At 46.5% G+C, this 27,573-nt stretch overlaps 1 protein-coding gene and 1 non-coding gene across 2 annotated transcripts in view; both read left to right on the top strand.

The window, feature by feature from the left end:
• The window catches only part of nek11 (NIMA-related kinase 11), a 316,688-nt gene that overhangs the window by 136,654 nt on the left and 152,461 nt on the right, over window positions 1–27,573 (top strand). The window contains exons 7-9 of the mRNA XM_078535823.1: window positions 3,725–3,874; window positions 3,978–4,056; window positions 6,080–6,165. Of these exons, the coding sequence (XP_078391949.1) occupies window positions 3,725–3,874; window positions 3,978–4,056; window positions 6,080–6,165 (315 nt within the window). The remainder of the gene's footprint in view (window positions 1–3,724; window positions 3,875–3,977; window positions 4,057–6,079; window positions 6,166–27,573) is intronic.
• On the top strand, window positions 11,914–11,986 carry trnav-aac (transfer RNA valine (anticodon AAC)). The gene has a single exon. It is a non-coding gene; the product is annotated as a tRNA-Val (tRNA).

Raw genomic sequence — 27,573 nt, 5'->3', positions numbered from 1 at the left:
CCATCACCTGAGCAATGGACCTAATCCTCCACATACCCAATTTCCCTTCCTTAATCACCTCTCTGTGCTATACTTAAACATCGACAGTCTCTGTTTCAATCTGCACTCCACAGCGTCATAACCCTCCTTGTGTAAAGGAGTATACTCTTCTTTCCTGTTCTAAACCTCTCATGTTCACATTTATTCCACACCTAGACCCCTCAATTACTGGGAATAGTACGTTTTTATCTACACTGTCCTGCCTTCTTAATTTAAATCGTATAGACTCGATGGGCCAAATGGCCTCCTTCTGTGCTGTGCTATGATTCTATAAAATGAACCTTTAATCCCCTGTACTAGAATGGAATCATAGAATGGTTACAGCACAGGGGGAGGTCATTCAGCCCATTGAGCCCAGGTTGGCTCTGTGCAAGGGCAACTTGTCAGTCCCGCTCTCCTGCCCTTTCCCCAAAGTCCTTCAAATTTCTTCTTTTCAGGTATCTATCCAATTCCCTTTTGAAAGCCCTGATTGGATCTGCCTTCAGGGCAGTGCATTCTCAGATCATTTTAAAGAAAATAGCTTCAATTTTTCAAGTATTCCTTCATATTTGTACTAGGTGCCCTTACTAAGATTTAATATTGATTTGCCGCTACATCTCACCTTTTATATTCTACACCTTTTACCATAAAAACACTGTGCTCCGAAGAAGAGTCGTTTTGGACACAAAACATTAACTCCGTTTCTCTCTCCACAGATGGTGGGGGGTAGTGCAGAACCAGGGGTCACAGTCTGAGGATACGGGGTAGACCATTTAGGACTGAGATGAGGAGAAATTTCTTCACCCAGAGAGTGGTGAGCCTGTGGAATTCACTACCACAGAAAGTAGTTGAGGCCAAAACATTGTATGTTTTCAAGAAGGAGTTAGGTATAGCTCTTGGGGCGAAAGGGATCAAAGGATATGGGGAGAAAGCGGGAGCAGGCTACTGAGTTGGATGATCAGTCGTGATCATAATGAATGGCGGAGCAGGCTCGAAGGGCCGAATGGCCTACTCCTGCTCCTAGTTTCTATGTTTCTATGCTGCCAGAGCTGCTGAGTTTTTCCAGCACTTTCTATTCTTATCTCAGAGTTCTATTAACCTTTTTTATGACCTTATTCACTCGAGGTTTTGTTTTTAATATCCTGTGGGCACAGGATGACCCCTCCACCAACCTCCACCAGGTAAATTCTTTCATCATCCACATCACCGGATTCTCCCTGATTGAGTGTGCAATTATTACTTTTATTTTTGACCGAATTATGTCGCCTCTCATTACCGCCCTCAGTGAGAGATATCACGAGCCTCTGTTTGTGAGCTGCATGTAAACAACAACAACAATTTGCCTTTATGTAGCACCTTTAAGGTAGTAAAACACTGCAGGGTGCTTCACAGGAGCATTATCAATAAAATTTGGCACCGAGTTACGAAGGAGACCTCGGAATAACCGGCCGAAAGCCTGGCCAAAGAGCTGGGTTAATTTAAGGAGCTCCTTAAAGGAGAGAGAGAGAGATTCAGGGAGGGGATTCCAAAACTTAGGGCCTAGGCAGTTGAAGGCACAGCCACCGAGGGGTGGAGTGATTAAAATCAAGGATCCGTTAGAGACTGGGGTTGGACGAGTGCAAGGACCCTGAAGGTTTTGATTCACTGGAGCGATAAGGAAAGGCGAGGCAGTGGAAGGATTTGTTAGTAAGGTTGAGAATTTAAAAATTGAGGCATTACTAAACCAGCAGGCGGTGTTGGTCCATAGAGCAGGGTGATGGTGTGTGAATGGGACTTGGTGCAAGTTAGGACACGGGCACCAGAGTTTTACATGACCTCACGTTATATTATAGATATGTGACTAAGTCTGAAAATACACCTGTGTGCAAGGTAGCTACTAAGCCAGGGATACTTGCTACAATGCACATCTCCATTCAGATGATTTATTTTCTAGGAGCCTGTTATTTTGAAGATGGAGAGTCTACACAAAACAGTATTGGACTGATCTGCTGTAATCTCTATCAATGTGTCATCTCCGCAAGCAAAATACTGCAGATGCTGGAAATTTGAAATAAAAACGATGCTGGTAAAGCTCAGCAGGTCTGGCAGCCTCTGTGGAGAGAGAAACAGTGTTAACGTTTCAGGATTGTGACCTCGCAGTTCTGACAGGAGTCACTGACCTGAAACATTAGGCCGTAACTTCTGAGCTCCGGAGCGTATTGTTGTGGGGGTGGAGGGGGAGGGTGTGTGGCAGGGGATCACCCCAATAATGAGCTAGGGAATCCCTTTTGGAAGTCCCTGGGTAAGGTTTGCACGACAATTACCCAGAAGTGCAAACTGCCCCTCAGCAATTTCCCTGCACTGGGAACCATCTGAAAACGTGATTTAAATTGTAAACTCCGGATGGTTCCGACTGGATTACACCAATAGTTACCCAGAGAGAGTTAGAAGAATTAAACCTCTTCTAACTTCTAGGTAACTACTGCACAGACCCACACCAACCCCTCCCCACAGGACCCCCCTCACAGCCATGAACCTCAGGGGACTCCTCCCAGCACTTCAGAGGGCTCCCCCACCACCCACGAAACCCCCCCACCCCCCAGGGGTCTCCCCCCATCCTCACCATGGGACACCTCCACCCCCACAGGGACTCACCTCCCTCCCCCGCCCAGAAACCCAACCTGACCCGACCCTTCCCCCCACCGCGAGGCCCGACCCGAACCCTCCCCAAGGCCCAACATCCACAACCCCCTATGAGGCCCAAACCCCCTCACCCCCCACCACCCCAACAAGGCCCGGCCCCTCCCAACCCCCACGGGGCCCAACGACCCCTCCTGAGGCCTGAGCCACCTCACCCACCCTAGGCCTGACCTGACCTCCTCCCACAAGGCCTGACACCCCCCAAACCTCCCCCCCCACCCCCCACCCCAGCACCCCCATAAGGCCTGACACACCCAACCCTCAAATCCTACCCACTTACTTTATTCACCTATTTTCTCCCTGGCCCTTCAAGGACCTTCACTGGGACCTCTAACCTTACCTGCTTTACGGCAGCTAGTGCTGTAAAAAAAAAATTGGGCGTAGCTTCCTTTCTTTCGACAGAACTGCCCTCGACACTAGGCCCCAGGGAAGGTCCAGGCGAGACAGGATTTCAGATAAATACCTGGGATTGGAACGGTTTTCTGGCGCTGATTCCCGCTCTGAGGAATTTCAGGCCCGTTAACTCTATTTCTCACTTCACAGATTCTGCCAGACTTGCTGAGTATTCCCAACATTTTCTGTTTTTTATTTCGTACATACTGTTTGTGTTTGCATCATAGGAAGACAAAAATAGATCTTTATGGATTTACCATTAGGACAAACTGTTGAACAAAATTTCTCAGAGTTTTGCGAAATTCTTGTGTTCCAACCAGGATGAACAATCCCAGAATTTGTTGACAATTTGCGCCCTTTGTCAATCCTGAACAGAATCTGCGGCAGCAAGATAATGTTTATCATTGCTAAGTCTAACACATAATAGGATAGGGGTGGGGGTGGGAAGTAGGTGAAAAACTATTATCGTCCATTCAGAAAATTCCCAGATTTAGTGTGAAATCTATTATGCGTGGTCGCAATGTGAATCGGCAATGCTCATTCAATATTTTAATTTTGGACTTTAGTTATTCTCTTTCGCTGTGCAGTTTAAGGGTATCAGTCCGTTATACTGGATGACTCTCATCTCTCCCAGGTCTTTGGCGTGCATTTTGTATGAAATATGCTGCTTGGATCATGCGTTCACTGGTCATAACTTCATGTCAGTTGTCCTGAAAATCGTGGATGGTGAGACTCCATCACTGCCTGACAGCTATTCCAGTGAGCTTAATGCAGTCATGACAAGGTATGTGTGCTTTCAGCTGAAAATAATGTCCTGTCGGCTTGTCTGCGCTACCGCATATTTCCATAATCTCACCCATCAAGGTGTTGCACTTTCTGCCCTGCAGCATGTTGGAAAAGGATCCATCACATCGCCCGACAGCTACAGAAATTCTCAAAATTCCATACGTTGATCAGCAGCTCCAGGTAAATGTGTAAACACTCACTTCGTCCTTTGAGCTGCCTAGTGCTTATCTTTTCAAACAATCACAGCAAGGGGAGCGTTGAGGCGAATGGCCTAGATGCATTTAAGGGGAAAGCTGGATAAACACAAGGGGGAGAGGGGATTAGAGGGTTCTGATGATAGAGTTAGATCAGGAAAGACTGGAGGAGGTTCGAGATTAACATAAACACTAGTAAGGGCCGGTTTTGCCAAGTGGCCTGCTTCTGTGCCATATATCCTATGTGATGTCTTTATTTTTGTAGAAACTGAACTGGATCAGCCTATAAATACAATGGCTACAAGAGCAGGTCACAGGCTGGGAATTCTGTGGTGAGGACTCACCTCATGACTACTCAAAGCCTGTCCACCATCTACAAGTCAGGAGTGTGATGGAATGCTATCCTCTTGCCTGGATGAGTGCAGCTCCAACAACATTCAAGAAGCTCGACACAACCCAGGGCAAAGCAGCCCCGCTTTACTGGTACCCCATCCATCTCTTTCACCCTGTCCACCACCAGAGCACATTGGCAGCAGTGTGTGTACCATCGACAAGTTGCACTGCGGCAATTCGCCAAGGCTCCTTCGACAGCACCTTCCAAACCCACAACCTCTACCACTGAGAAGGACAAGGGCAGCAGACACATGGGAACAACACCACCTGCAAGTTCCACTCCAAACCACACACCGTCCTGACTTGGAAATATATCGCCGTTCTTTCACTGTCACTGGGTCAAAATCCTGGAACTCCCTCCCTAACAGCACTGTGGGTGTACCCACACCGCATGGACTGCAGTGGTTCACCACAGCCTTCTCAAGGGCAATTAGGGATGGGCAACAAATGCTGGACTAGCCAGCGACGCCCACATCCTGCGAACAAATAAAAATGACATCGAGAATGATACACCGTTAAATAGCATTATTTAAAAATTGCCCCATTTTAAAAACCTTTCTTATCAATTTTAACCCTGACGTCACAAGACTCTGTGAGCAGCTTTCCACTCTGTACTCCTTAAGAGTTCCACCACCCCCCACCTCCCCACTTGCTCAACACTGTATTTGCTCCTTGAAGCCAGCCAGCTTGTAGCTAGAAGGCAGCCAAAAGCCTGGCCTTACAAAACCGTGAAAACCTTCCCCTTCCCCAGTTCTGGGAAAGTAAGTCCCCCACATCTGATGTGAGCCAGTCAGTTCAGTCTGAGGTGTTTCCTTTGCCGCACTGTGTTTGTTTCCTCTCCGCCTTCCCCGTGCCAAAGCGGAATGCGGAAAAATAAAAGAAACAACTTTTGGCAAATTCCGCAGCCCTCTTGCTCATCACCCAGAGCACCGCAATTAGCAGCCTCAGAAGTACGTGATGAAAAACAGCTCTGGGCCTTTTTATATAGAGGCAGCATTCAGACTGGAGAGCATTACGAGACACTCTTTCATTCACTGACAGATAAAGGGGTCAGTAAGCGACGAGAATAAAACCTAAGTGGTTTCATCAGGACCGTCGAACGAATCTTTGACATGCATTCAGCTTTGGCAGCATTTCCTCTGCTGACGAGCTGCCATTATCAGACAGTAATAGAAGGATAACCAGAACTTGGGATTTAGTGACGGGGGGAGCGGACACAGATAGACGAGCGGATAGAACCTGCGATTTGAATAGAAGGGATCCTCTTTACTTAGCATTGTACATGATATAGCACACTTGGTGTAAATGAGCGTCCATTGTCACAGGATTGGCGCAATATATATAATGTTCCAGTGAAGAAACAGTAGCTTTCAACTCGAATGTTTCATTGCTTTAATGGCTGCGCCTTGTTTTGTTTTGCCACAATCCATCTGGAGCAATTGAGTTTCAAAGCTTTTGGTTAGTTACACAAAAATGCTTGCAGCTGCATTTCCTCATTGTCCCCTTGCAGAATTCTTTAGGTTTCAGGCACACTTTCCGTGTCACTGTGTGAATGTTCAAAGCCCGTACAGTGGCGTCTTTTATCACTGTGTTTTTTCCTTGAATGTAAATTGCAGGACATCAAATGCAAGTTTTCAAATATTACCATGAAGGACAGGACAATAACCTCTCAGAAAGAAGCTCTTCAAATCAGGAATGCTTTGTGAGTAAGACCTAGGTCATTAGACCTCCAGGTTATTCCTGATTAAGGGGAATGATTGTACACATCCTGAAGGGTCTAAATACTGATTGATTTACAGTCCATCTTGTGCATTATTTTTTTTCCCGTTTTTAATCAAATGTTAGGTCTGCCGAACCTTAAATCCGAAGTGGGATAACTGAAATGATTTCATATTAAGATTGATATTAAAATGCACATTAATATGTTTTTGCATTAATAGGTTTTAGACTAGACAAACAGCTTTAGAATAGACAAATATGGTGAGATAAAAACAAAAAACTGCGGATGCTGGAAATCCAAAACAAAAACAAAAATACCTGGTATAATAACTCAGCAGGTCTGGCAGCATCTGCGGAGAGGAACACAGTTAACGTTTCGAGTCCGTATGACTCTTCACCAGAACTAAGGAAAAATAGAAAAGAGGCGAAATATAAGCTGGTTTAAGGGGGGGTGGGACAGGTAGAGCTGGATAGAGGGCCAGTGATAGGTGGAGATAACCAAAATATGGTGAGAGCTCTTTCTAGGCATAATGGGAAATTTAGCCAATACTATAGGCATGATGGGGTATGTAGCTAGTACTGTGGGAACCTTAATGGCCTTGGGTAAACAAGGTGTTAAGGAGATAAAGAAACAGGCAGCGAGTCTTTAGGCCCCAGACACTAACAAACCTCCCGAGGCCAAAAGGTGAGATAACAGGGAACATCTGTGAGTGTGAATTGCCCCACTCATTGATTAGGTTATGTGATGTATGTACTGAATCAACATCAGTGATTGAGGACTATACCAAACAATGTATCCATCACCCCCTACACCTCAACCCCCTCCCAAGGCACCTTCCCATGCAACCGCAGAAGATGCAACACCTGCCCCTTTACTTCCCCTCTCCTCACCGTCCAAGGGCCCAAACACTCATTTAAAGTGAAGCAGCATTTCACTTGCACTTCCCTCAACTTGGTCTACTGCATTCGCTGCTCCCAATGCGGTTTCCTCTACATTGGAGAGACCAAACGCAGACTGGGTGACCGCTTTGCAGAACTCCTTCGGTCTGTCCGCAAGCATTACCCAGACCTCCCTGTCGCTTGCCATTTCAACACACCACCCTGCTCTCATGCCCACATGTCCGTCCTTGGCCTGCTGCATTGTTCCAGTGAAGCTCAACGCAAACTGGAGGAACAGCACCTCATCTTCCGACCCGGCACTTTATAGCCTTCCGGACCGAATATTGAGTTCAACAATTTTAGATCATGAACTCTCTCCTCCATCCCCACCCCCTTTCTGATTTTTCCCCCTCCTTTTTGTTTTTTCCAATAATTTATATAGATTTTTCTTTTTCCATCTATTTCCATTATTTTTAAATGTATTTCCATCCATTGTTTTATCTCTACCTTTTAGCCTTTTTCGATTCCTTCACCCCACCCCACCCCCACTAGGGCTATCTGTACCACCTTCAACACCTCTTTGTTCTTTTGTCTGTGACATCTTTTGGTTATCTCCACCTATCACTGGCCCTCTATCCAGCTCTACTTGTCACCACCACCACCGCCCCCACCCCCCCCCAGGCCTTAAACCAGCTTATATTTCACCCTTTTTCTATTTTTCCTTAGTTCTGTTGAAGGGTCATGCGGACTCGAAATGTTAACTGTGTTCCTCTCCGCAGATGCTGCCTGACCTGCTGAGTTTTTCCAGGTATTTTTGTTTTTGTTTTCGATTTTCAGCATCTGCAGTTTTTTGCTTTTATCTTAGTGTATTGCAACATGAGAGCCAACAACTATAAATTGTGAAACAGGCTTTGTATCATTGAGAGATCCTTGGGAGAGCAACCAGGATAGATCTGATCTCTCCCAGTATATGCCTGAATAAAATCTTTGCTTACTTGAAGTTCATGGACTTGATAGTGGTCATCTTACCACAACTAAACCTTGCCGCTCGCTGTTGGGCATGTGGAAGAAAATTTGCCTGGATTTCAGAGCCAGTTATTCGCCAGCAAGATAATTGAACTGACAGGTTGCAATGGATAAAATGAAGCATTACTGGGAATGAGTATGGCCAGAAATATGATTGAGAGATTGTGTATATATGGAACTCGACAAGAGCTAGAGATTTTACTGGTTTACTTAGTGACTGTGCACAGCTAAGAGTAAATACAGAGAGGGTTCAGATGTAAATAGTGACTCTAGGGAAGTACATTCCTGCCTGCAATCTAATCCTGGCTCGAATCAACTACTGTACCTCAATGCAGATTCAGAATCAATCTAGACCCTGAACTGTTCCTTGATTGTGCATTTCACAGGCAGAATTTATTATCTGTTGGCATTTTAATTCATGTCCTTAAACTTTGTGATTTACAGCAACGTCTGTTCTCTGTTATAAACTGCATGCTACATTACAATACAAGCCCATTGTTCACCATCGATGGCTGTGACAGCAATACTGTAGTGCGAGTTGTTCTGAGCGAGGGCTGATGTACTCTGCGTGATGGAATTGGTGCTGCCTGTCTGAAACATTAATCTGATATGGCAATACTTATTAACTGTTCTGAATGGAAGTAAAGAAAGATTTGCATTTATATAGCATCTGTCACAACCTCCGGCCATCCCATAGCGCTTTGCAGCCAATGAAGTACTTTTGAAGTGTAGTCACATTGTAATGTAAGAAAGGTGACAGCCAATTTGTACACAGCAAGCTCCCATAAACAGCAATGAGATAATAACCCGATAGTCTATTTTTGTGATGTTAATTGATGGATAAATATTGGCCAGGACACCAGGGATAACTACCCTGCAATGGGGTCCTTAACCCCATCTCAGTTTAACATCTCATCCAAGAGATGGAATCTCCAACAGTGCAGCACTCCGAGTATCAGGCTGGATTTTTGTGCTCAAGTTTCTGGAGTGGGACTTGAATCCACAGCTTTCTGACTCAGAGGTGAGAGTGCTACCAACTGAGGCACAGCAGAGACACCAAAAAGACCTACCCTTCAACATCGTATCCCTATCCTTCTGACGATGCCTTCCATTAGCTGACTATTCGCATACCTATCAGTTGGAGAGGACTATTATTTAGAACCATAGAACCATAGAACACTACAGCACAGAAAACAGGCCATTCAGCCCTTCTAGTCTGTGCCGAAATATTATTCTGCTAGTCCCATTGACCTGCACCTAGTCCATAACCCTCCAGACCTATCCCATCCATGTATCTATCCAATTTATTCTTAAAACTTAAGAGTGAGCCTGCATTTATCACGTCAGATGGTAGCTCGTTCCACACTCTCACCACTCTGAGTGAAGAAGTTCCCCCTAAACCTTTCCCCTTTCACCCTAAAGCCACGTCCTCTCGTGTTTATTTCTCCTAATCTAAGTGGAAAGAGCCTACTCGCATTTACTCTGTCTATACCCCTCACAATTTTGTAAACTTCTATCAAATCTCCCCTCATTCTTCTACGCTCCAAGGAATAAAGTCCTAACCTGTTTAATCTTTCCCTGTAACTCAACTCCTTAAGACCCGGCAACATCCTAGTAAATCTTCTCTGCACTCTCTCAATCTTACTGATATCCTTCCTGTAGTTAGGCGACCAGAACTGCACACAATACTGCAAAGTTGGCCTCACCAATGTCTTATACAACCTCACCATAACATCCCAACACCTATACTCAATACTTTGATTTATGAAGGCCAGTATGCCAAAAGCTTTCTTTACAACCTTGTCTACCTGTGACGCCACTTTCAGGGAATTATGTGTCTGAACTCCCAGATCCCTTTGTTCCTCCGCACTCCTCAGTGCCCTACCATTTACTGTGTTTGTCCTACCCTGGTTTGACCTTCCAAAATGTAACACCTCACACTTTTCCGCATTAAATTCCATCTGCCATTTTCTGGCCCATTTTTCCAGTTGGTCCAGATCTCTCTGCAAGCTTTGAAAGCCTTCCTCGCTGTCCACAACACCTCCAATCTTAGTGTCAACAGCAAACTTGCTGATCCAATTCACCACATTATCATCCAAATCATTGATATAGACAACAAACAACAATGGTCCCAGTACAGATCCCTGAGGCACACCACTAGTCACAGACCTCTGGTCTGAGAAGCAATCATCCACTACCACTCTCTGTCTTCTCCCACACAGCCAATTTCGAATCCAGTTTACAACCTCTCCATGGATACCAAGTGTCTGAACCTTCTGAACTAACCTCCCATATGGGACCTTGTCAAAGGCCTTACTAAAGTCCATGTAGACAACATCCACAGCCTTTCCTTCATCTACTTTCTTGGTAACCTCCTCGTAAAACTCTAGAAGGTTCGTTAAACACGACCTACCACGCACAAAGCCATGCTGACTATCCTTAATCAGCCCTTGGCTGTCCAAATAATTATATATCCGATCTCTCAGAACACCTTCCAATAATTTACCTACTACTGACGTCAGGCTCACTGGCCTGTAATTACCTGGTTTACTTTTGGAGCCTTTTTTAAACAACGGAACAACATGAGCTACCCTCCAATCCTCCGGCACCTCACCTGTGGCTAAGGACATTTTAAATATTTCTGCCAGGGCCCCTGCAATTTCTACACTAGTTTCCCTCAAGGTCCGAGGGAATATCATGTCAGGCCCGGGGGATTTATGTACCTTTATTCGCTGTAAGGCAGCAAGCACCTCCTCCTCTTTAACCTCTATATGTTCCATGAAACTACTGCTTGTTTCCCTTCCTTCCTTATACACTATGCCAGTTTCCTGAGTAAATACTGATGCAAAAAAACTGTTTAAGATCTCCCCCATCTCGTGAGGCTCCACACACAGACGACCACTCTGATCTTCAAGGGGACCAATTGTGTCCCTTACTATCCTTTTACTCTTAATATACTTGTAGAAACCCTTCGGGTTTACCTTCACATTATCTGCCAAAGCAACCTCATGTCTTTTTTTTCCCTTCCTGATTTCCTTTTTTAGTATTTTCTTACATTTTCTATACTCTACAAGTACCTCATTTGCTTCTTGATGCCTATACCTGCTATACACCTCTCTCTTCTTCTTAACCAGATCACCAATATCCCTTGAAAACCAAGGTTCCCTATGCCTGTTAACTTTGCCTTTAATCCTGACAGGAACATGCAAACTCTGCACTCTCAAAATTTCGCCTTTGAATGCCTTCCACTTACTGAACACATCCTTGCCAGAAAACAACTTATGCCAATCCACTCTTCCTAGATCCTTTCTCATTTCCGCAAAATTGGCCTTTCTCCAATTTAGAATCTCAACTTGAGGACCAGACCTATCCTTATCCATAATTAGCTTAAAACTAATGACATTGTGGTCACTGGACCCAAAATGTTCGCCTACACATACATCTGTCACTTGACCTGTCTGGTTCCCTAATAGGAAATCAAGTATTGCATCCTCTCTCATTGGTACCTCTATATATTGATTTAGAAAACATTCCTGAACACATTTGACAAACTCCAAGCCATCCAGCCCTTTTACAGTATGGGAGTCCCAGTCAATATGCGGAAAGTTAAAACCTCCTACTATCACAACTTTCTGTTTCTCACATCGGTCTGCTATCTCTCTACAGATTTGCTCCTCCAGTTCTGTCTGACTATTGGGCGGTCTATAATACAACCCCCTTGATAAAGTGCATAATAGACTTAACACAGTACAGCTGTGCTGTGGAAAGGAATTTTAATCAAATCACTGTAAATCCCCAAATATTGCTCTTCACCTGAGTTACTGCAGTTTCTGTAGTGTAGTGGATATCACATTCGCCTAACATGCGAAAAGTCCCCGGTTCGGATCCGGGCAGAAACATTATAAGAGGTGTCAGCTGTGGCTCAGTTCATAGCACCCTCGCCTTTGAATCAGAGGGTTGTGGGTTCATGTCCCATTCCCGGAAACCAAGAACTGTGATTGTACTCGAAAGAGTTGCAATCTGTGACTGTTGATAACTCGAAAGAGTTTCACACCTGAGTTTCAGGGGTGGGGGTACCAATTGTTCTTTCTGGTGGTACGTCCACTTTGGCCCCAGTGTTTAAACTTTTTCTCTGAAATATATCGGCATCAATTCTACAGCTGCCATTCCCACTGGCAGAATGCAGAGGGGCAGTACCCTTTACTTCCTGTTTGAGGGACATGTGAACGTAAGAAATAGGAGCAGGAGTGGGCTATTTGGCCCTTCAGCCTGCCCCACCATTCAAGGCAGCACTGGGGGAATGGTGGGACTGCAGGGTGACAGCAGGAATTCTCAAGTAGCAACAGGCTGGGTGTCTTAAGTAACCGGCTGTGAAGTTCTCCATCATATCGGAGCAGTGCTGACAGCTCCTGTTTCAGGATGGGATTCTGTTGTTAGAAGCGTGAATGTATCCGACTCAAGACAATTAGCGCTTCCCGGGTGCCTGGGCCAGGATTTATAGGATGGCGGGATTTCCCTTCCCGCCGGTTGGGGGTGGTCGGCGGTGAACACATCGCTGCTGGTACTGGCCACCCCGCAGTCCGTTTCACGGTCCAACGAGCATTAATTGGCTGGAGACGGGACTCCTGGTCTCCAGTCGGGATGAAATTCCACCTCAGGGAGAACTGCGAAGCCAATTCTTTTGCTGCAGTATCTGGGAGGCTCTAATTAATTCAATATTCTCTTTGTATTCATCATCGAGGGGTTCCACATCTTTTTGAACATCTGCCTTAACATTCCTGACTGCGGAATGTAAATCACAAAGGATCTTTTTTGGAGCTTTATCTTCATGATCAGACTCAAAGCACGATCTGGATATTTGGTGTCATTCTGCAAGTTCACTGCGAGGTTTCTGCAACCGATTGCAGAAATTATGTATTGCATCCATTTCAGTTGGGAGTAACCTTTCGAAACCTCCATTAATAAAGCTCAGCTTGTTTAAACTGGCCAACCAATTTGAGCTCCTTAGCCCCCAGCAGTGCCCCCGGCCCTGATGCAGGCCTAGCGTCCATGTGGGCTGGAACTGGCTCTTAATTGACCACTAACCTGGCTGCCTGGTGGACCTCCGAGCTGCTGAGCTTCCAGCCGCTGGCTGTTTGCCATGGCGGTGGGAAGATGTTGGTCTCCTTTCCTGATGCCTTCCCCTGCCATTTTTCTAGTCATCCTGCCGCCCAGCTAGTCTCTATTGGGCCAGGAAGAGCCCTGTGAGTGGCACCATATCTCTGTGTGAGCAGGGGTGAGGATGTGTCCGTACCTGGTGTAAAATGAGTGTAGGACTTAACCTATTACGGATTCTGGCAGAAATGCCTGTAGAACGGACCGTCAGGGTGAGACTGTTTAAATATGACTGAAACTGTGGAGAAAGAGTTGGGAAAGGATATCATGAAGGTGAAATTGGCTAGTGTGTAAACTTGGCACAGGGAGCAACCCTCGATGGGGTGGCCCGAGGCACACTTGATATCAGACCCCATACCTCAGGTGTGGGGCGCTTTACATTCTGGGCTAACATCACCAGCAGCTGCTTCCAGGCAGGTCTCGCGTGGGGGGAAGGGCAATTGAAGGGGGAACGGGAGACCAAGGTGGGGGTGAACAAGAGGGAGCAGGCAATCAGGAAGGATCCTATTGGGGGCTGTAAGTGATCTTGGGGAGCGCTGTGAAGCAGGCCTTTCTGCTTAAAAACCCATAGACAGAATACTGAACTTAGTTAAAATACTGGAGAACCAAGAGGAGGGAATATATAATTCAACAATTATATATTGTTGAAGGGGAGGTGATGGCATTATGGTATTATCGCTGGACTCGTAATCCAGCGACCCAGGGTAATGTTCTGGGGACCCAGCTTTGAATCCTGCCAGGGCAGATAGAGAAATTTGAATTAATTAAAAATCTGGAACTAAAGGTCTGATGATGACCATGAAGGGATTGTTGTAAAAACCCATCTGCTTCACTGGAAATCTGCTTTCCTTACCTGGTCTGGCCAACATGTGACCTGGGACCCACAGCAATGTGTCTGACTCTTAAAAAATGTCCTCTGAATGAGGGCAATTAGGGATGGGCAATAAATGCTGGCCTAGCCAGCCATGCCCACATCCAATGAACGAAAAAAAAAACAACTCGCAAAGCCAAGTTTTTTTTCTGTCTCGTCTGTTTTTGAGTGCAAGGGACAACTTTTGAGTTTTGCAGGCTTGTGTTCTCTAAATAAAGGCACCCTTAAACTCCCATTGTACACCCTGGTCCTCAAAGGTCATCAATATGTCAGCCTGGCTCAGCACTGATACTCTTCCCTTGTAGTCGGAAGGTCATGCGTTCAAGTATAGATAGGTGGCGGGACAGGTAGTATTGAGGAGGCGGCAAGGCTGCAGAAGGATTTGGACAGGTTAGGAGAATGGGCAAAGAAGTGGCAGATGGAATACAACGTGGGGAAGTGTGAGGTCATGCACTTTGGTAGGAAGAATAGAGGCATAGACTATTTTCTAAATGGGGAGAGAATTCAGAAATCTGGAGTGCAAAGGGGCTTGGGAGTCCTAGTCCAGGATTCTCTTAAGGTTGACTTGCAGGTTGAGTCGGAAGTTAGGAAGGCAAATGCAATGCTGGCATTTATTTCGAGAGGACTAGAATATAAAAGCAGGGATGTGCTGCTGAGGCTTTATAAGGCTCTGGTCAGACCAAATTTAGAATATTGTGAGCAATTTTGGGCCCCGTATCTCAGGAAGGATGTGCTGGCCCTGGAGAGGGTCCAGAGGAGGTTCATGAGAACAATCCCAGGAATGAAAGGCTTAACATATGAGGAACGTTTGAGGGCTCTGGGTCTATATTTGATGGAGTTTAGAAGGATGAGGGGGGATCTGATTGAAACTTACAGAATACTGAAAGGCCTGGATAGAGTGGACGTGGGGGAGATGTTTCCATTAGTAGGAGAGACTAGGACCCGAAGGCACAGCCTCAGAGTAAAGGGAAGACCTTTTAGAACAGAGATGAGGAGAAACTTCTTTAGCCAGAGAGTGGTGAATCTATGGAATTCATTGCCACAGAAGGCTGTGGAGGCCAGGTCATTGAGTGTATTTAAGACCAAGATAGACAGGTTCTTGATTGGTAAGGGGATCAAAGGTTACGGGGAGAAGGCAGGAGAATGGGGTTGAGAAACTTATCAGCCATGATTGAATGGCGGAGCAGACTCGATGGGCCGAATGGCCTAATTTCTGCTCCTATGTCTTATGGTCTTATGGTCTAAGTTTTGAAGCCTGTCCACTATTTACAAGGCACAGGTCAGGATTGTGCTGGAATACTTTTCACTTGCCTGCATGAGTGCAGCTCCCACAACCCTCAAAAAGCTCAACACCATCCAAGACAAAGCAACCTGATTGCTTGGTACCCCATCCACCACCTTAAACATTCATTGCCTCCACCGCTGACATACAGTGTGTACAAATACAAGATGCAGCAACTCACCAAGCTTCCTTCAACAGCACCTTCCAAACATGCGACCTCTACCGCCTAGAAGGACAAGGGCGCACAATGTGTGGGGACATTGCCACCTGCAAGTTCCCCTCCAAACCACACGCCATCCTGACTTGGAAATATATCGCTGTTCCTTCACTGTCGCTGGGTCAAAAAACTGTAATTTCCTTCCTAACAGCACTGTGGGTGTACCTACACCACATGGAGTGTGGGGTAGACTTCCCCTACTCCGTTTCAAGTAGGTGGCTCACCACTACCTTCTCAAGGGCAATAAATGCTGGCCTAACCGGCAACACCCACATCCCATGAGCAAATATAAAACAACTTGTTATATCGCATATTAAAAAATAAGCTAAAATTAGGAGCAGGTACAGGACAAAAAAATACTTTGATAACCACTTGTGTGCACACAGAATAAGATCAAGGTTGAGCTTTGTGTGATACCCACATAGTCAACTAGCCTGCCAACATTCAATATCTGGCCTCATGTAATGATCCAATAGGAGAAGTAAGTAGTGGAAGATGGTGAGAACACCATGAACGCACCGGAGAAAGAGCAAGACGATGAAGGGTGACCATAGAACTGAGAGATTATACTCAATAGGAAATGTTGTACAAGGCTGGGATTCACTTTTCTAGAAAACAAAAGGCTAAGGGTGAATCAACTGAGACCTTTAAAATTACAAAGGGGTTTGCTAGGGCAGCCAACAACGACTTATACTTATATGGCGCCTTTAACATAATGAAGCGTCCCAAGGTGCTTCAGGTTATAAAACAAAGTCTGACATTGAGCTACATAAGAAGGCACTAGGTCATATGACCAAAAGCATGGTCAAAATGGTAGGTTTTAAGGAGGAACGTGTGGTAGGAACGTGGGGAGGTGTTGGGAGGGAATTCCAGAGCTTGAGGCCTCAGCAACTGAAGGCGCAGTCACCAGTGATGGAGCAATTAAAATTGGGGATGCATAAGAGGCCAGTGTTAGAAGCGCACAGAGACGGTTGTGGAGTTAGAGGAGATTACAGAGATGGGGAGGGGGGGGAGGGGGGGTGGTGGGTGGGGGAGTGGGGCGCAAGGTCATAGAGGGATTTGAAAGCAAGGACGAGAATTTTAAAATCAAGACTCAGAGGAAATGTTTCACTTGTGGGGGACCAGATAGAGGCCGTCAATATAAGATAGTCACTAAAAAAAGAATCCAGACACAGAGTGGTTAAAATGTGGAACTTGCTATCACATGAAGGTTGAGGTAAATAGCATGGATGCATTTAAGGGTTTTTTCCCCCTTGTTCTTTCATGAGGAAAGATGTTGCTACAAAGCCAGCTTTTGTTGCCCATCCCTAATTGCCCTTGAACCTAGTGGCTTGCTGGGCCATTTCAGAGGGCAGTTAAGAGTCAATGACATTGCTGTGGGTCAGGAGCCACGTATAGGCCAGACCAGGTTAAGGATGGCAGATTTCCTTCCCTAAAGGGATTTCAGTGAACCAGGTGGGGTTGTTTTTTTTTACAACAATTGATATTGTGGTCAGCATTACTGGGGCTAGCTTTCAATTCCAGATTTTTTTTGTTTCAATTAATTGAATTTAAATTCCACCAACTGCCGTCGTGGGATTTGAACTCAGACCTACCAGGAAATCACCTTGGGCCTGTTAATTGCTGGTCCAGTGACATCACAACTACACCACCATCTCCCCCCATTTAAAAATTCTTTCGAGTTATCAACAGTCACAGATTGCAACTCTTTCGAGTACAATCACAGTTCTTGGTTTCCGGGAGTGGGACATGAACCCACAACCCTCTGATTCAAAGGCGAGGGTGCTATGAACTGAGCCACAGCTGACATGAGGGAGAAAGGAATAGAAGGTAATGCTGATGGGGTTAGATGAGGAGGTGTGGGTGAAGGCTTGTGTGGAGCGTAAAGCCTGGTATGAACCAGTCGGTCTGAATGATTTTTCATCAAGTATCATTGCCAGTTGATCCAGGTGCATCGTGACCCTCAAGTAAGCAATTGTGTTAACTAATTATTATGGAGCTTCACAAACGAGTCGAGCATTCACAAGTATACTTCTAAATAAAAGTTAAAGAGTGTGAAATACTAGATGCATTCTCAAATGGTCATTATGTCAGCTTCATTCTAGCACTTTGCTGTTAATTGAACTGAGGAATTCATATCGCAAAAGCTATACTCTAGATCCCAAAATATAAATCATCATAAAATAATTTAAAACAATTATAGTCAGAACAAGACGTGTTGACATTTAGGGAGTAGCTAATAATTACAAACTTGAATATGATCTATGTAAAATTTACAATCATGAAGGACTTAGAAGCAACTGTGGGTGTGAAATGGCTTGGCAATTAGAAGCAGAATTGACAACATGTTAATTGGAGGGAATGCGTATTATAATCACAAGCTGTTGAATAAAATTTGCATAAATAATTACCACATAAATCACGCAGTTGACTACAAATGGTTTGAAGTCATAATCCTAAAAATTTATACGTTGATGAACTGAGATTACCCGAGCATAAATTAATTTGTGTTTATTCCTGCCTTCTTGCTCCAATTATTTCACTATTATCAGCCTGTGATTTATTTTGTTTTTACACTTCCCATGGTCTATGGATGAAAATTTTTGATTTATTTCGCTCACACATACACATGACCCTAATGAAACACTGTTTATAGAGTCATAGAGTCATAATGGCACAGAAGGAGGCCATTTGACCCATCGAGTCCATGCTGGCTCCCTATAGAGCAATCCAATCAATCTCATTCCCCCTAGCCCTGTAAGTTAATTTCCCTCAAGTGCCTATCTAATTTTCTTTTGAAATCGTCTCCACTTCCAAAGCCATTACTTGCAGCGAATTCCGGGTCATTACCACTCGTTCCATAAAAATGTTCTGCCTCACATTTCCCTCTACGTCTCTTGCCCAAAACCTCAAATATGTGTCCCCTAATCATTGTATAATCAGGCCATGTGAACAGCCTTTCCTTGTCTACCTTATCTAAACGTGTCATAATCTTGTATACCTCTATAAACACCTTTGAGTTCATCACGATCAGAAATTAGTTCCAAGCTCCGGACAGTTGAGGATGATACGACCAGTGAGATCTGGAATGTCACATGCCTCAATCCTAACAGAGTCTTTAACTGGGTCTATACTTGATGGAGTTTAGAAGGATGAGGGGGGATTTGATTGAAACTTACAGAATACTGAAAGGCCTGGATAGAGTGGACGTGGGGAAGATGTTTCCATTAGTAGGAGAGACTAGGACCCGAGGGCACAGCCTCAGAGTAAAAGGAAGACCTTTTAGAACAGAGATGAGGAGAAACTTCTTTAGCCAGAGAGTGGTGAATCTATGGAATTCATTGCCACAGAAGGCTGTGGAGGCCAGGTCATTGAGTGTATTTAAGACCGAGATAGATAGGTTCTTGATTGGTAAGGGGATCAAAGATTACGGGGCGAAGGCGGGAGAATGGGGTTGAGCACCTTATCAGCCATGATTGAATGGCGGAGCAGACTCGATGGGCCGAATGGCCTAATTTCTGCTTCTATGTCTTATGGTCTTATGGTCTTAGCAAGAATACCTGGGGATTTCTAATCAACTACGAATCAAAGCCAAACTTAGCAACCCACCTCTGACCTGCTGAGATCATCTGCCTTCAGACAGACTGGGAATTGAATTTGGAACAATGTTGAGCATTGACATTGGTTGAGGACAAAAGTGAACTTGGCTGGATGGCCGCCATGGCCATGGCTCACTATCTGTGTTCACACATGAAGGACGCCCGCCAGGGCAAAACTGGAGAATGACCACGGCGCATGGAGCTCCATGGCGACAGGATCGATGGTGAAGTAGGGACGGAGAATTTAGCAAACTAAACGCACAAGGAGATTCACATTCTCAGGAATTTATTTTTTATTTTCCAATTTGTAGTCAATTTGGGTCAAATTTTCAGCCTCCCTCCCAAACTAGAGGAACTGCCAAATATAATAATTGTGAGAAAGGGGACTTCCTGGTCAACATGAAACAAGCACGAGGTCGAGAACAGAAACAATGTAAATGTTATACTGGGCAAAGAATGAAAACAGCCATTCTAAACTGGTCATGTATAACATTAATGTTGCATAAGTCCTTATACATTTCTGGTGGGGTGTTACTTAGGGAGTCCAAGTTGCTGTGGTAACATGCACCTTTAACATGCTTGTTGTAGTCTGGAGCTATGGATAGTGATGGTGGAGGCTCCAACTTTCCTTCTGGCCAGGAATCTCTCCTGCTCTTACCACCTGCCATTAGCATGTGCTGGAAGGATTTACAAGTTGATACTCAACCTGTTTGGTCGTGTTGTGAACACGCCTTCTTTGGCCATCAAGTCCTGGAGTGGGACTTGAACCTGGAGCTTCTGATTCAGGACCACACCGTTCTGCACCACAAAACCGCCTTACACATGGTTAAGGGAGCTCAAAATTGTACTTTAGTTGTGTTTGTGCTTTAATTATGTCCAATCTGTCCCTTATCCAAGCATAAAACTTGGAGAATATTAGCTTAAAGACGTAGGGTGGAATCGTCCCCTCCTGCCCTAAATTCCATGTCAGGATCAGAAAGCCAGAGCGATTCCGGCCGTGGAGCGGGATGGGCTTTTACACGCAATTGCCTGCCCTCCACCTTATTAGTTATGCAGGCGTGCGGTTTGTGTCGAGTCTCGTGGCGGCCTGGGAAGAAAGCCGTCACGTCCGGGCGCCATGTTTAAAAGGCAACCGGACAGGGCCTTCCCAACGAGAAGAAGGATGAGCAGGAGAAGGCAACAAGCTCCGGCTCCCCGCTTCATCGTTGCGCCCCCTGGAGCATCTCCTCGAGGCAGGACAGGAAAGACGGGACATCCTCTTCTCCAGGGATGGCTGCAGCGGGCCCACCCGACTGACCAAGTCGCCCTGGGAGGAGGTGGCCAGGATGGTCAGCACCCGTGGGTGCAGAGGAGGACAGCCCTGCAGTGCAGGAAACGGATGAATGATCTCACCTGCGCTGCGAGGGTAATTGGCCTTCTACTCACCCAACCCACATCACCGCTCATTTGTGTTTATGCCATGGGACCTGAGCATCACAGGCAAGGCCAGCATTTCTGTTGCCCGTCCCTAAATGCCCTTGACAAGGCAATGAGCTGCTGCCCTATTGAACTGTAGCAGTCCAGGTGCTGTGCTGTTAGTGAGACAACTGCAGGACCTTCACCCATCCCTCCCAGGGAGGGACCAATGAGAGTCTCCCTGCCCCTCACACAGACATGCACATGGAGATATTGCTCTTTGACAAGGGTGATAACTGTCATGTGAGAGAGGCCTCCCACTCACACTATTCCGCTTGCCTCCACTGCCCTCGAGACTCTATGGAGAGACTGTGTCACAATGGAAAGACTAACCTTCCTTGTCAGGCAGGTCCATTTCCCCAGGAGAATGGAGGTTTGTGGTCATGACCTGGCTGCCATTCACCTGCATTCCCCTTGTAGGCATCCCACTCCCTCCCTTGCCCTCTTCTTCCCCAACTCTGACTGGAGCTGATGGCCAATGGCTCAGGGTGAAGGGCAGCTCTGCACCTTGCTGGGATCTCTGAGAACCCTCTGGGCCACACTTGATGCTGTGTGGGCCTTCACCAGACAGTGCGGATTTGCAAACGAAAAAGCTCTGATACAGTCTCCACATGATTATTAGGGTTTCTCTTTAGTTGTCCAGTTATGCTGACCTTCAGCTCCACCCACCTGAGAAGTCCCTCCCAGCACCTCGTTTCTCAGCAGCTGGACATTGAGGGCGTTGCCTTAGTCTGGAGCTGCCGCTGTCTCAGGATGGTGAGTGTCATGTATCAGACTCCGCTGCCTTTTACCCTCCCCTGTCACCCACCAACACCCCCTCATCAACATCAACACCCACCCCCCATGTCACCTTCACTCTCCCCTTGGTCAGTTTTGAACCCTCCCCCGTCACCCTGGACCCCCTCACTGTGAATTTGGACACACCTTCCCTCCCCACTGAGCCCACCCCAGTCACCGTGCCTATGCCCACCCTGATCGTCCCCACTCCCGTAATTCATGCCACCTTCCTTGTCCCCCCTCAATGGCCCCCTCCCGGATGAAAACTACACCGCCATACCCAAACCCTGACCCTGCAACCCTAGCACATCCCACTTCCCCCTCTCACAGTCTGCCCCCTCATATCACCAGCACCCCCACTTCTCCCCCCAAGAATTCCAACGTTGACTCGACCACCTCCTCCCTCTGAAGCACTCTGGCCCCATGCCCACCACTTCCTCCCCCTCCCCCTCCACCTTCATGTCTTCCTTCCCCCCCCACTCCCTTTGTGCTAATTACAGGAGCAAGTGTAAGTCAGCATAGCCTCAGAGTTTCTGAGTTTGATCATGTTGAGCAATTGAATTGACTTTGTGACCTCCATAGTTCATTCTTGCCTGCTAACCATGTCTACTAAACAATTACTTGCATACTCATTATCTAATTGTTAAACCTGATAATTATGATCATGAAGTTAATAAAGAAATGTTAGGTCATGATTTTGTTGTTTGGCTTATTCGGTGACCATTTGGCAAGGATGGGTTAATCAGGGAGAGGCGATGGCGAAGTGATATAGTAATCTCTGGGGACCTGGGTTTAAATCCTGCCACTGCAGATGCTGGAATTTAAATTCAATAAAGTCTGGAGTTAAAAGATGATGACCATGAAACCGTTGTCGATTGTTGTAAAAATCCATCTGGTTCACTAATGCCCTTTAGGGGAGGAAATCTGTCGCTCTTACCTGGTCTGGCCTACATGTGACTCAATATCCACAGCAATGTGGTTGACTCTCATATACCCTCTGAACCACTCAGCCATAATAAACAAAAAAGGAATGAAACCGGTTGGATCAACCTAGGCACCGGAAACAACAATGGCAATCTCAGCCCTGTTGACCCTGCAAAGACCTCCGAATGCCAAAATTGGGAGAGCTGTCTCACAGACTATTCAAGCAACAGCCTGACATAGTCATTCTCATGGAATCATACATACCTTACAGATAATGTCCCCGTCACCATCCTTGCGTATGTTCTGTCCCACTGGCAGAATAGATCCAGCAGAGGTGGCAGCACAGTGGTATACTGTCGAGAGGGAGTTGCCCTACGAGTCCTCAACATCAACTCTGGACCCATGAAGTCTCATGGTATCAGGTCAAACATGGGCAAGGAAACCTCCTGCTGATTACCACATACCACCCTCAGCTGAAGAATCAGTGCTCCTCCATGTTGAACATCACTTGGAGGAAGCACTGAGGGTGGCAAGGGCACAGACTGTACTCTGGGTGGGGGGACTTCAATGTCCATCAACAAGAGTGGCTTGGTAGCACCCCTACTGACCGAGCTGGCCGAGTCCTAAAGGACATAGCTGCTAGACTGGGTCTGTGGCAGGTGGTGAGGGAACCAACAAGAGGGAAAAACATACTTGATCTCATCCTCACCAACCTGCCTGCCGCAGATGCATCTGTCCATGACAGTGTTGGTAGGAGTGACTACCGCACAGCCATTGTGGAGCCGAAGTCCCGCCTTCACAGTGAGGATACCCTCCATCGTGTTGTGTGGTACTACCACTGTGCTAAATGGGATAGATTTCGAACAGATCTAGCAACTCAAGACTGGGCAATCATGAGGCACTGTGGGCCATCAGCAGCAGCAGAATTGTACTCGAACACAATCTGTAACCTCATGGCCCGGCATATCCCCCACTCTACCATTACCATCAAGCCAGGGGATCAACCCTGGTTCAATGAAGAGTGCAGGAGGGCATGCCAGGAGCAGCACCAGGCATACCTAAAAATGAGGTGTCAACCTGGTGAAGCTATTACACAGGGCTACTTGTGTGCCAAACAGCATAGGTAGCAAGTGATAGCCAGAGCTAAGCGATCCCACAACCAACGGATCAGATCTAAGCTCTACAGTCCTGCCACACCAGTCATGAATGGTGGTGGACAATTAAACAACCCACTGGGGGAAGAGATTCCACAAATAACCCCATCCTCAATGATGGAGGAACCCAGCACATCAGTGCAAAAGATAAGGCTGAAGCATTTGCAACAACCTTCAGCCAGAAGTGCCGAGTGGATGATCTATCTCGGCCTCCTCCGATAGATGCCAGCCTTCAGCCAATTCAATCCATTCCACGTGATATCAAAAAATGGCTGAAGGCACTAGATACTGCAATGTCCATGGGCCCTGACAATATTCCGGCAATAGTAGTGAAGACTTGTGCTCCAGAACTAGCCGCGCCCCTAGCCAAACTGTTCCAGTACAGCTACAACGCTGGCATCTGCAGGGCTATGTGGAAAATTGCCCAGGTATGCACTGTCCACAAAAAGCAGGACAAATCCAACCCGGCCAATTACCGCCCCATCAGTCTACTCTCAATCATCAATAAAGTAATGGCAGGCATCATCAACAGTGCTATCAAGCGGCATTTGCTTAGCAATAACCTTCTCACTGACGCCCAGTTTGGGTTCTTGCAGGGCCACTCAGCTCCTGGCCTCATTACAGCCTTGGTTCAAACATGGACAAAAGAGCTGAACTCCCGAGATGAGGTGAGAATGACTGCCCTTGACATCAAAGCCGCATTTGACCGAGTGTGGCATCAAGGAACCCTACCAAGACTGGAGTCATTTTACTGATCTATGTACATCAACCCCTAAATCTTTTTGGACCCTCAATGTTTCCAGCTTTGCACCATTCAGAAAGCACCTTGTTCTATTCTTTTTGAACCCAAATTGGATGACCTCACATTTGCCTACGTTGAATTCTATTTGCCACAGTTTTTCCCATTCACTTAATCTATCAATATGTCTTTGTAATTTAATGCTTCTATTTACCCTGCTTACAATACGGCCTAACTTTGTGATATTGGCAAGTTTGGGTATGTGGCTTTCTATCCCATCATCTAAGTGACTAATAAACACAGTGAATAGTTGAAGCCCCAACACAGATCCTCGCGGGACTCCATTCGAGCCAATTAGAGTACCTGGCCATTATCCCTGCTCTCTGTCTCTAGCTGGTCAGCCAGTTTCCTAGCCAGGTCAATCATTTACCTTCAATTCCAGGAGCTTCGACTTTAGCTAGCAGTCTCTGGTGAGGGACTTTATTGTATAACATCCAAAGACATTCCCCTGAGCACTATTTTAGTCACCTCTTCAAAAAATTCAATTAGATTTGTCTGACATGACCTACCCTTTACAAATCCATGCTGGATCTCTCTGATCAGTGGAAAGTTTTCAAGGTGTGTAGTCACCCTGCCCAAAATGATAGATTCTAGCAATTTCCTAACAAGCTGTTAAGCTAACTGGTTTATAATTCCCTGGTTGTCCTCCCTCAGTTTTCTTAAATAGTGGGGTGACATGCAATTCTCCAATCTATAATTAATTTAATTACAATTTAAATTCATTGGAGATCATATGGACTGATTACTTCCTTTTCCTGTGTCCATCGATGAGAGAATACCTTGCTGTCTGACCAAATGTCATACTGGAACAGGTAGATAAGTTTATCTCTTTGGGACAAATGATAACAGGAGATGGTAGGTGCGATGCTGAAATTGGGAGAAGGATAGAGATAGCCAAAGCTACAGAGATCTCTTCTAGAGGGCAAAGTGGAGGGCATCGGAAAGAGGGTTCGGCCTAGGCATAGGTACATGATCAACATCACCGAGTGGTTGTAGACGGGCTATAGTGGATGTGTGAGAATGGCGCAAGGCGAACGGGCGTGATATACCATGACAGCAGGTCTCCTGGGAGGAGTAGTTACAAGCAGCAGCAACAGCAGCGAAATAAATGCTTATCGGCTAAAACTACTAGTTAGATTTATTTACAGAAGCCAAGTGGTACAGCAATTTATTCGGTAACGAAACTGAAAGTAAGACATGCGGCAGGGGACAAATTTCTTGCAAAGTCTGATAACGGCCGACACTTCTCAACAACACAGTCAAGCTTGTATTTTGATTACCTTGCTGGATTTAGAATCGTACAAAGTCATTGTAGATTTTAGCGAATTCCCATAGTTTTAAAAACCCTGACAGAACTGAAAAGTATTAGAGAATTCTCCACCATTATTCTATTCAAACCAAAGTTGTGAGCGAGCCATAGTCAAAGGTGCAGTAATAAGAATTATTGCCTCAAATGCGAATTAGTACATTGGCCCATCACCTCTGAGCTTCCGGGTGTTATAACTGGGGGGGCGCCCCAAAGATGTGCCGGGGAATTTCCCCACTCAGCCCCCCTGGAAGTCCCCAAGTATGGATTCCATGGCAATTGCCAGGAAAGTTCAAATTTCTGATGGGCACTGGGAACCATCTGAAAGTATGATTTATATCACAAAGTTTTGACTGTCCTACTAGAATAGTTACCCGCTCAAAGTTAGAAGAATTAAAACCACTTTGAACTCCTGGGTAACTATATTATTGTCCCTTCCGGCCCCCCACAGGACTTTCCCCACCCACCCGACCCCTAAGGGACCACCCGACCCCTTCCTCCCCAAGCAGCCACCCAACCCACCGTCCATTGGCCACCCGACCCCACTTGACCACCTGACCCCCCCACAACTGACCACCTGACACCCAGACTGACCATCTGACTCCCCCCGAACATCTAAGCCTCGCCAACCATCCCTCCTGACCGACTGACCGACTGACCCCCCCCCACCCAGCCGATCTCCCTAAGCAACCCCACCAAATGATCCCCCGACAAATCAACTGACCCCCCCCCCCCCCCCCACTCCCCCGATCAACCAATCCACCCCTGACCGACTGAACCCCCCACCTCTCACAACTGGCCACTGACTGAACCCCCCCAGCCCCAACTGGCCACCCGCCCAGATCGATTGACCACCACCACCCCCCCCAACCAACTGAACCCCTCCCAGAACGACACCCACTGACCGACTGACCCCGCTTGACAAACCACTGTTGACTGACCAACCCTTATTGCCATTCCACAGAAGTTCAGGCCCATTGTGTAGGTACCAGCTCTTTGACCATGTACAATTAAATTTTTACTGAGGTGAATTATCTTGACTAATTTTCAGGTGACCATCTTGGTGCTCTAAACAATTTGGGAGAAATTTTACACTAACTCTTCAGGTGGGAATTCCACAGGGTGGGATGAAACGCTGATTTTACGCCCGTTCCATATCATTCATTGACTTCGATGGCGAGTAACTTGGGGAAGGTGTAAAACCAACATTGCCCCCAATCCCCATCAGGTCCCCGGCTGGTAGAATGGGTTAAATTGCGTCCGTAGGGTGGGATGTAAAATCAGGTGATCCACCTGATCCCGTGGGTTTCACACACAGCGAGTGGCACCCACTGAGGTGAGTTTAAAACCGGGGCGGGGTGGGGGGGAATTTAATGTGGTGGGAGGATGGTGGGTGGGGACTCAGCCGCTTTCTTGCTTCTGTCCCCAATAAGTCCAGGGCAGGAAGGATGTCCTAGTGCCTTCCTGTCCCACTGCCAATTCCGGCTCTAAAGCGGGCAATTAATTCCCCCTGAAGAGCCTCACCTCACACAGTTGCCATGCAGAAAGCCAATTAGAGAAAGCCTTCTTTTGTTTTCTTGAGGACTTCTGGGGTGAGCCCATCGTTCAAAGGCACTCTCAGTGCCTGATTGAGGGGCCTGGTATCAGAAAGGAGTGGACCGCTGAAAGCCCCTGCTGCCCTTGCTCCCGACCACCTTCCCCCATTCTCCCGCGCCCGCCCACCTCCATCCTGCCCTCACTCGTCTCTGCCGTGGATCCCTTCCTGATCCTGGGCCTCCGCTGGGTGCATTACTGGCAGGTACCACTGCCTTCCTGGTGGTACCACTGAGCAACACATAGCTGCTGGCCTCTGATTGGCTAGCAGCTCCAGGAGGGGCGGAGGGGGTGGGATTACCACCCAGTGGGTCTTCGATCCTGGGAAATGCCCTCCACTGTCCACTTAAGTGCC

The sequence above is a fragment of the Cetorhinus maximus genome, chromosome 3 (assembly GCF_964194155.1).
Source record: "Cetorhinus maximus chromosome 3, sCetMax3.hap1.1, whole genome shotgun sequence".
In the NCBI taxonomy this organism is placed as follows: Eukaryota; Metazoa; Chordata; class Chondrichthyes; order Lamniformes; family Cetorhinidae; genus Cetorhinus; species Cetorhinus maximus.
Note: the sequence above shows the minus strand (reverse complement) of the source record. Positions and strands in the feature narration are given on the sequence as shown.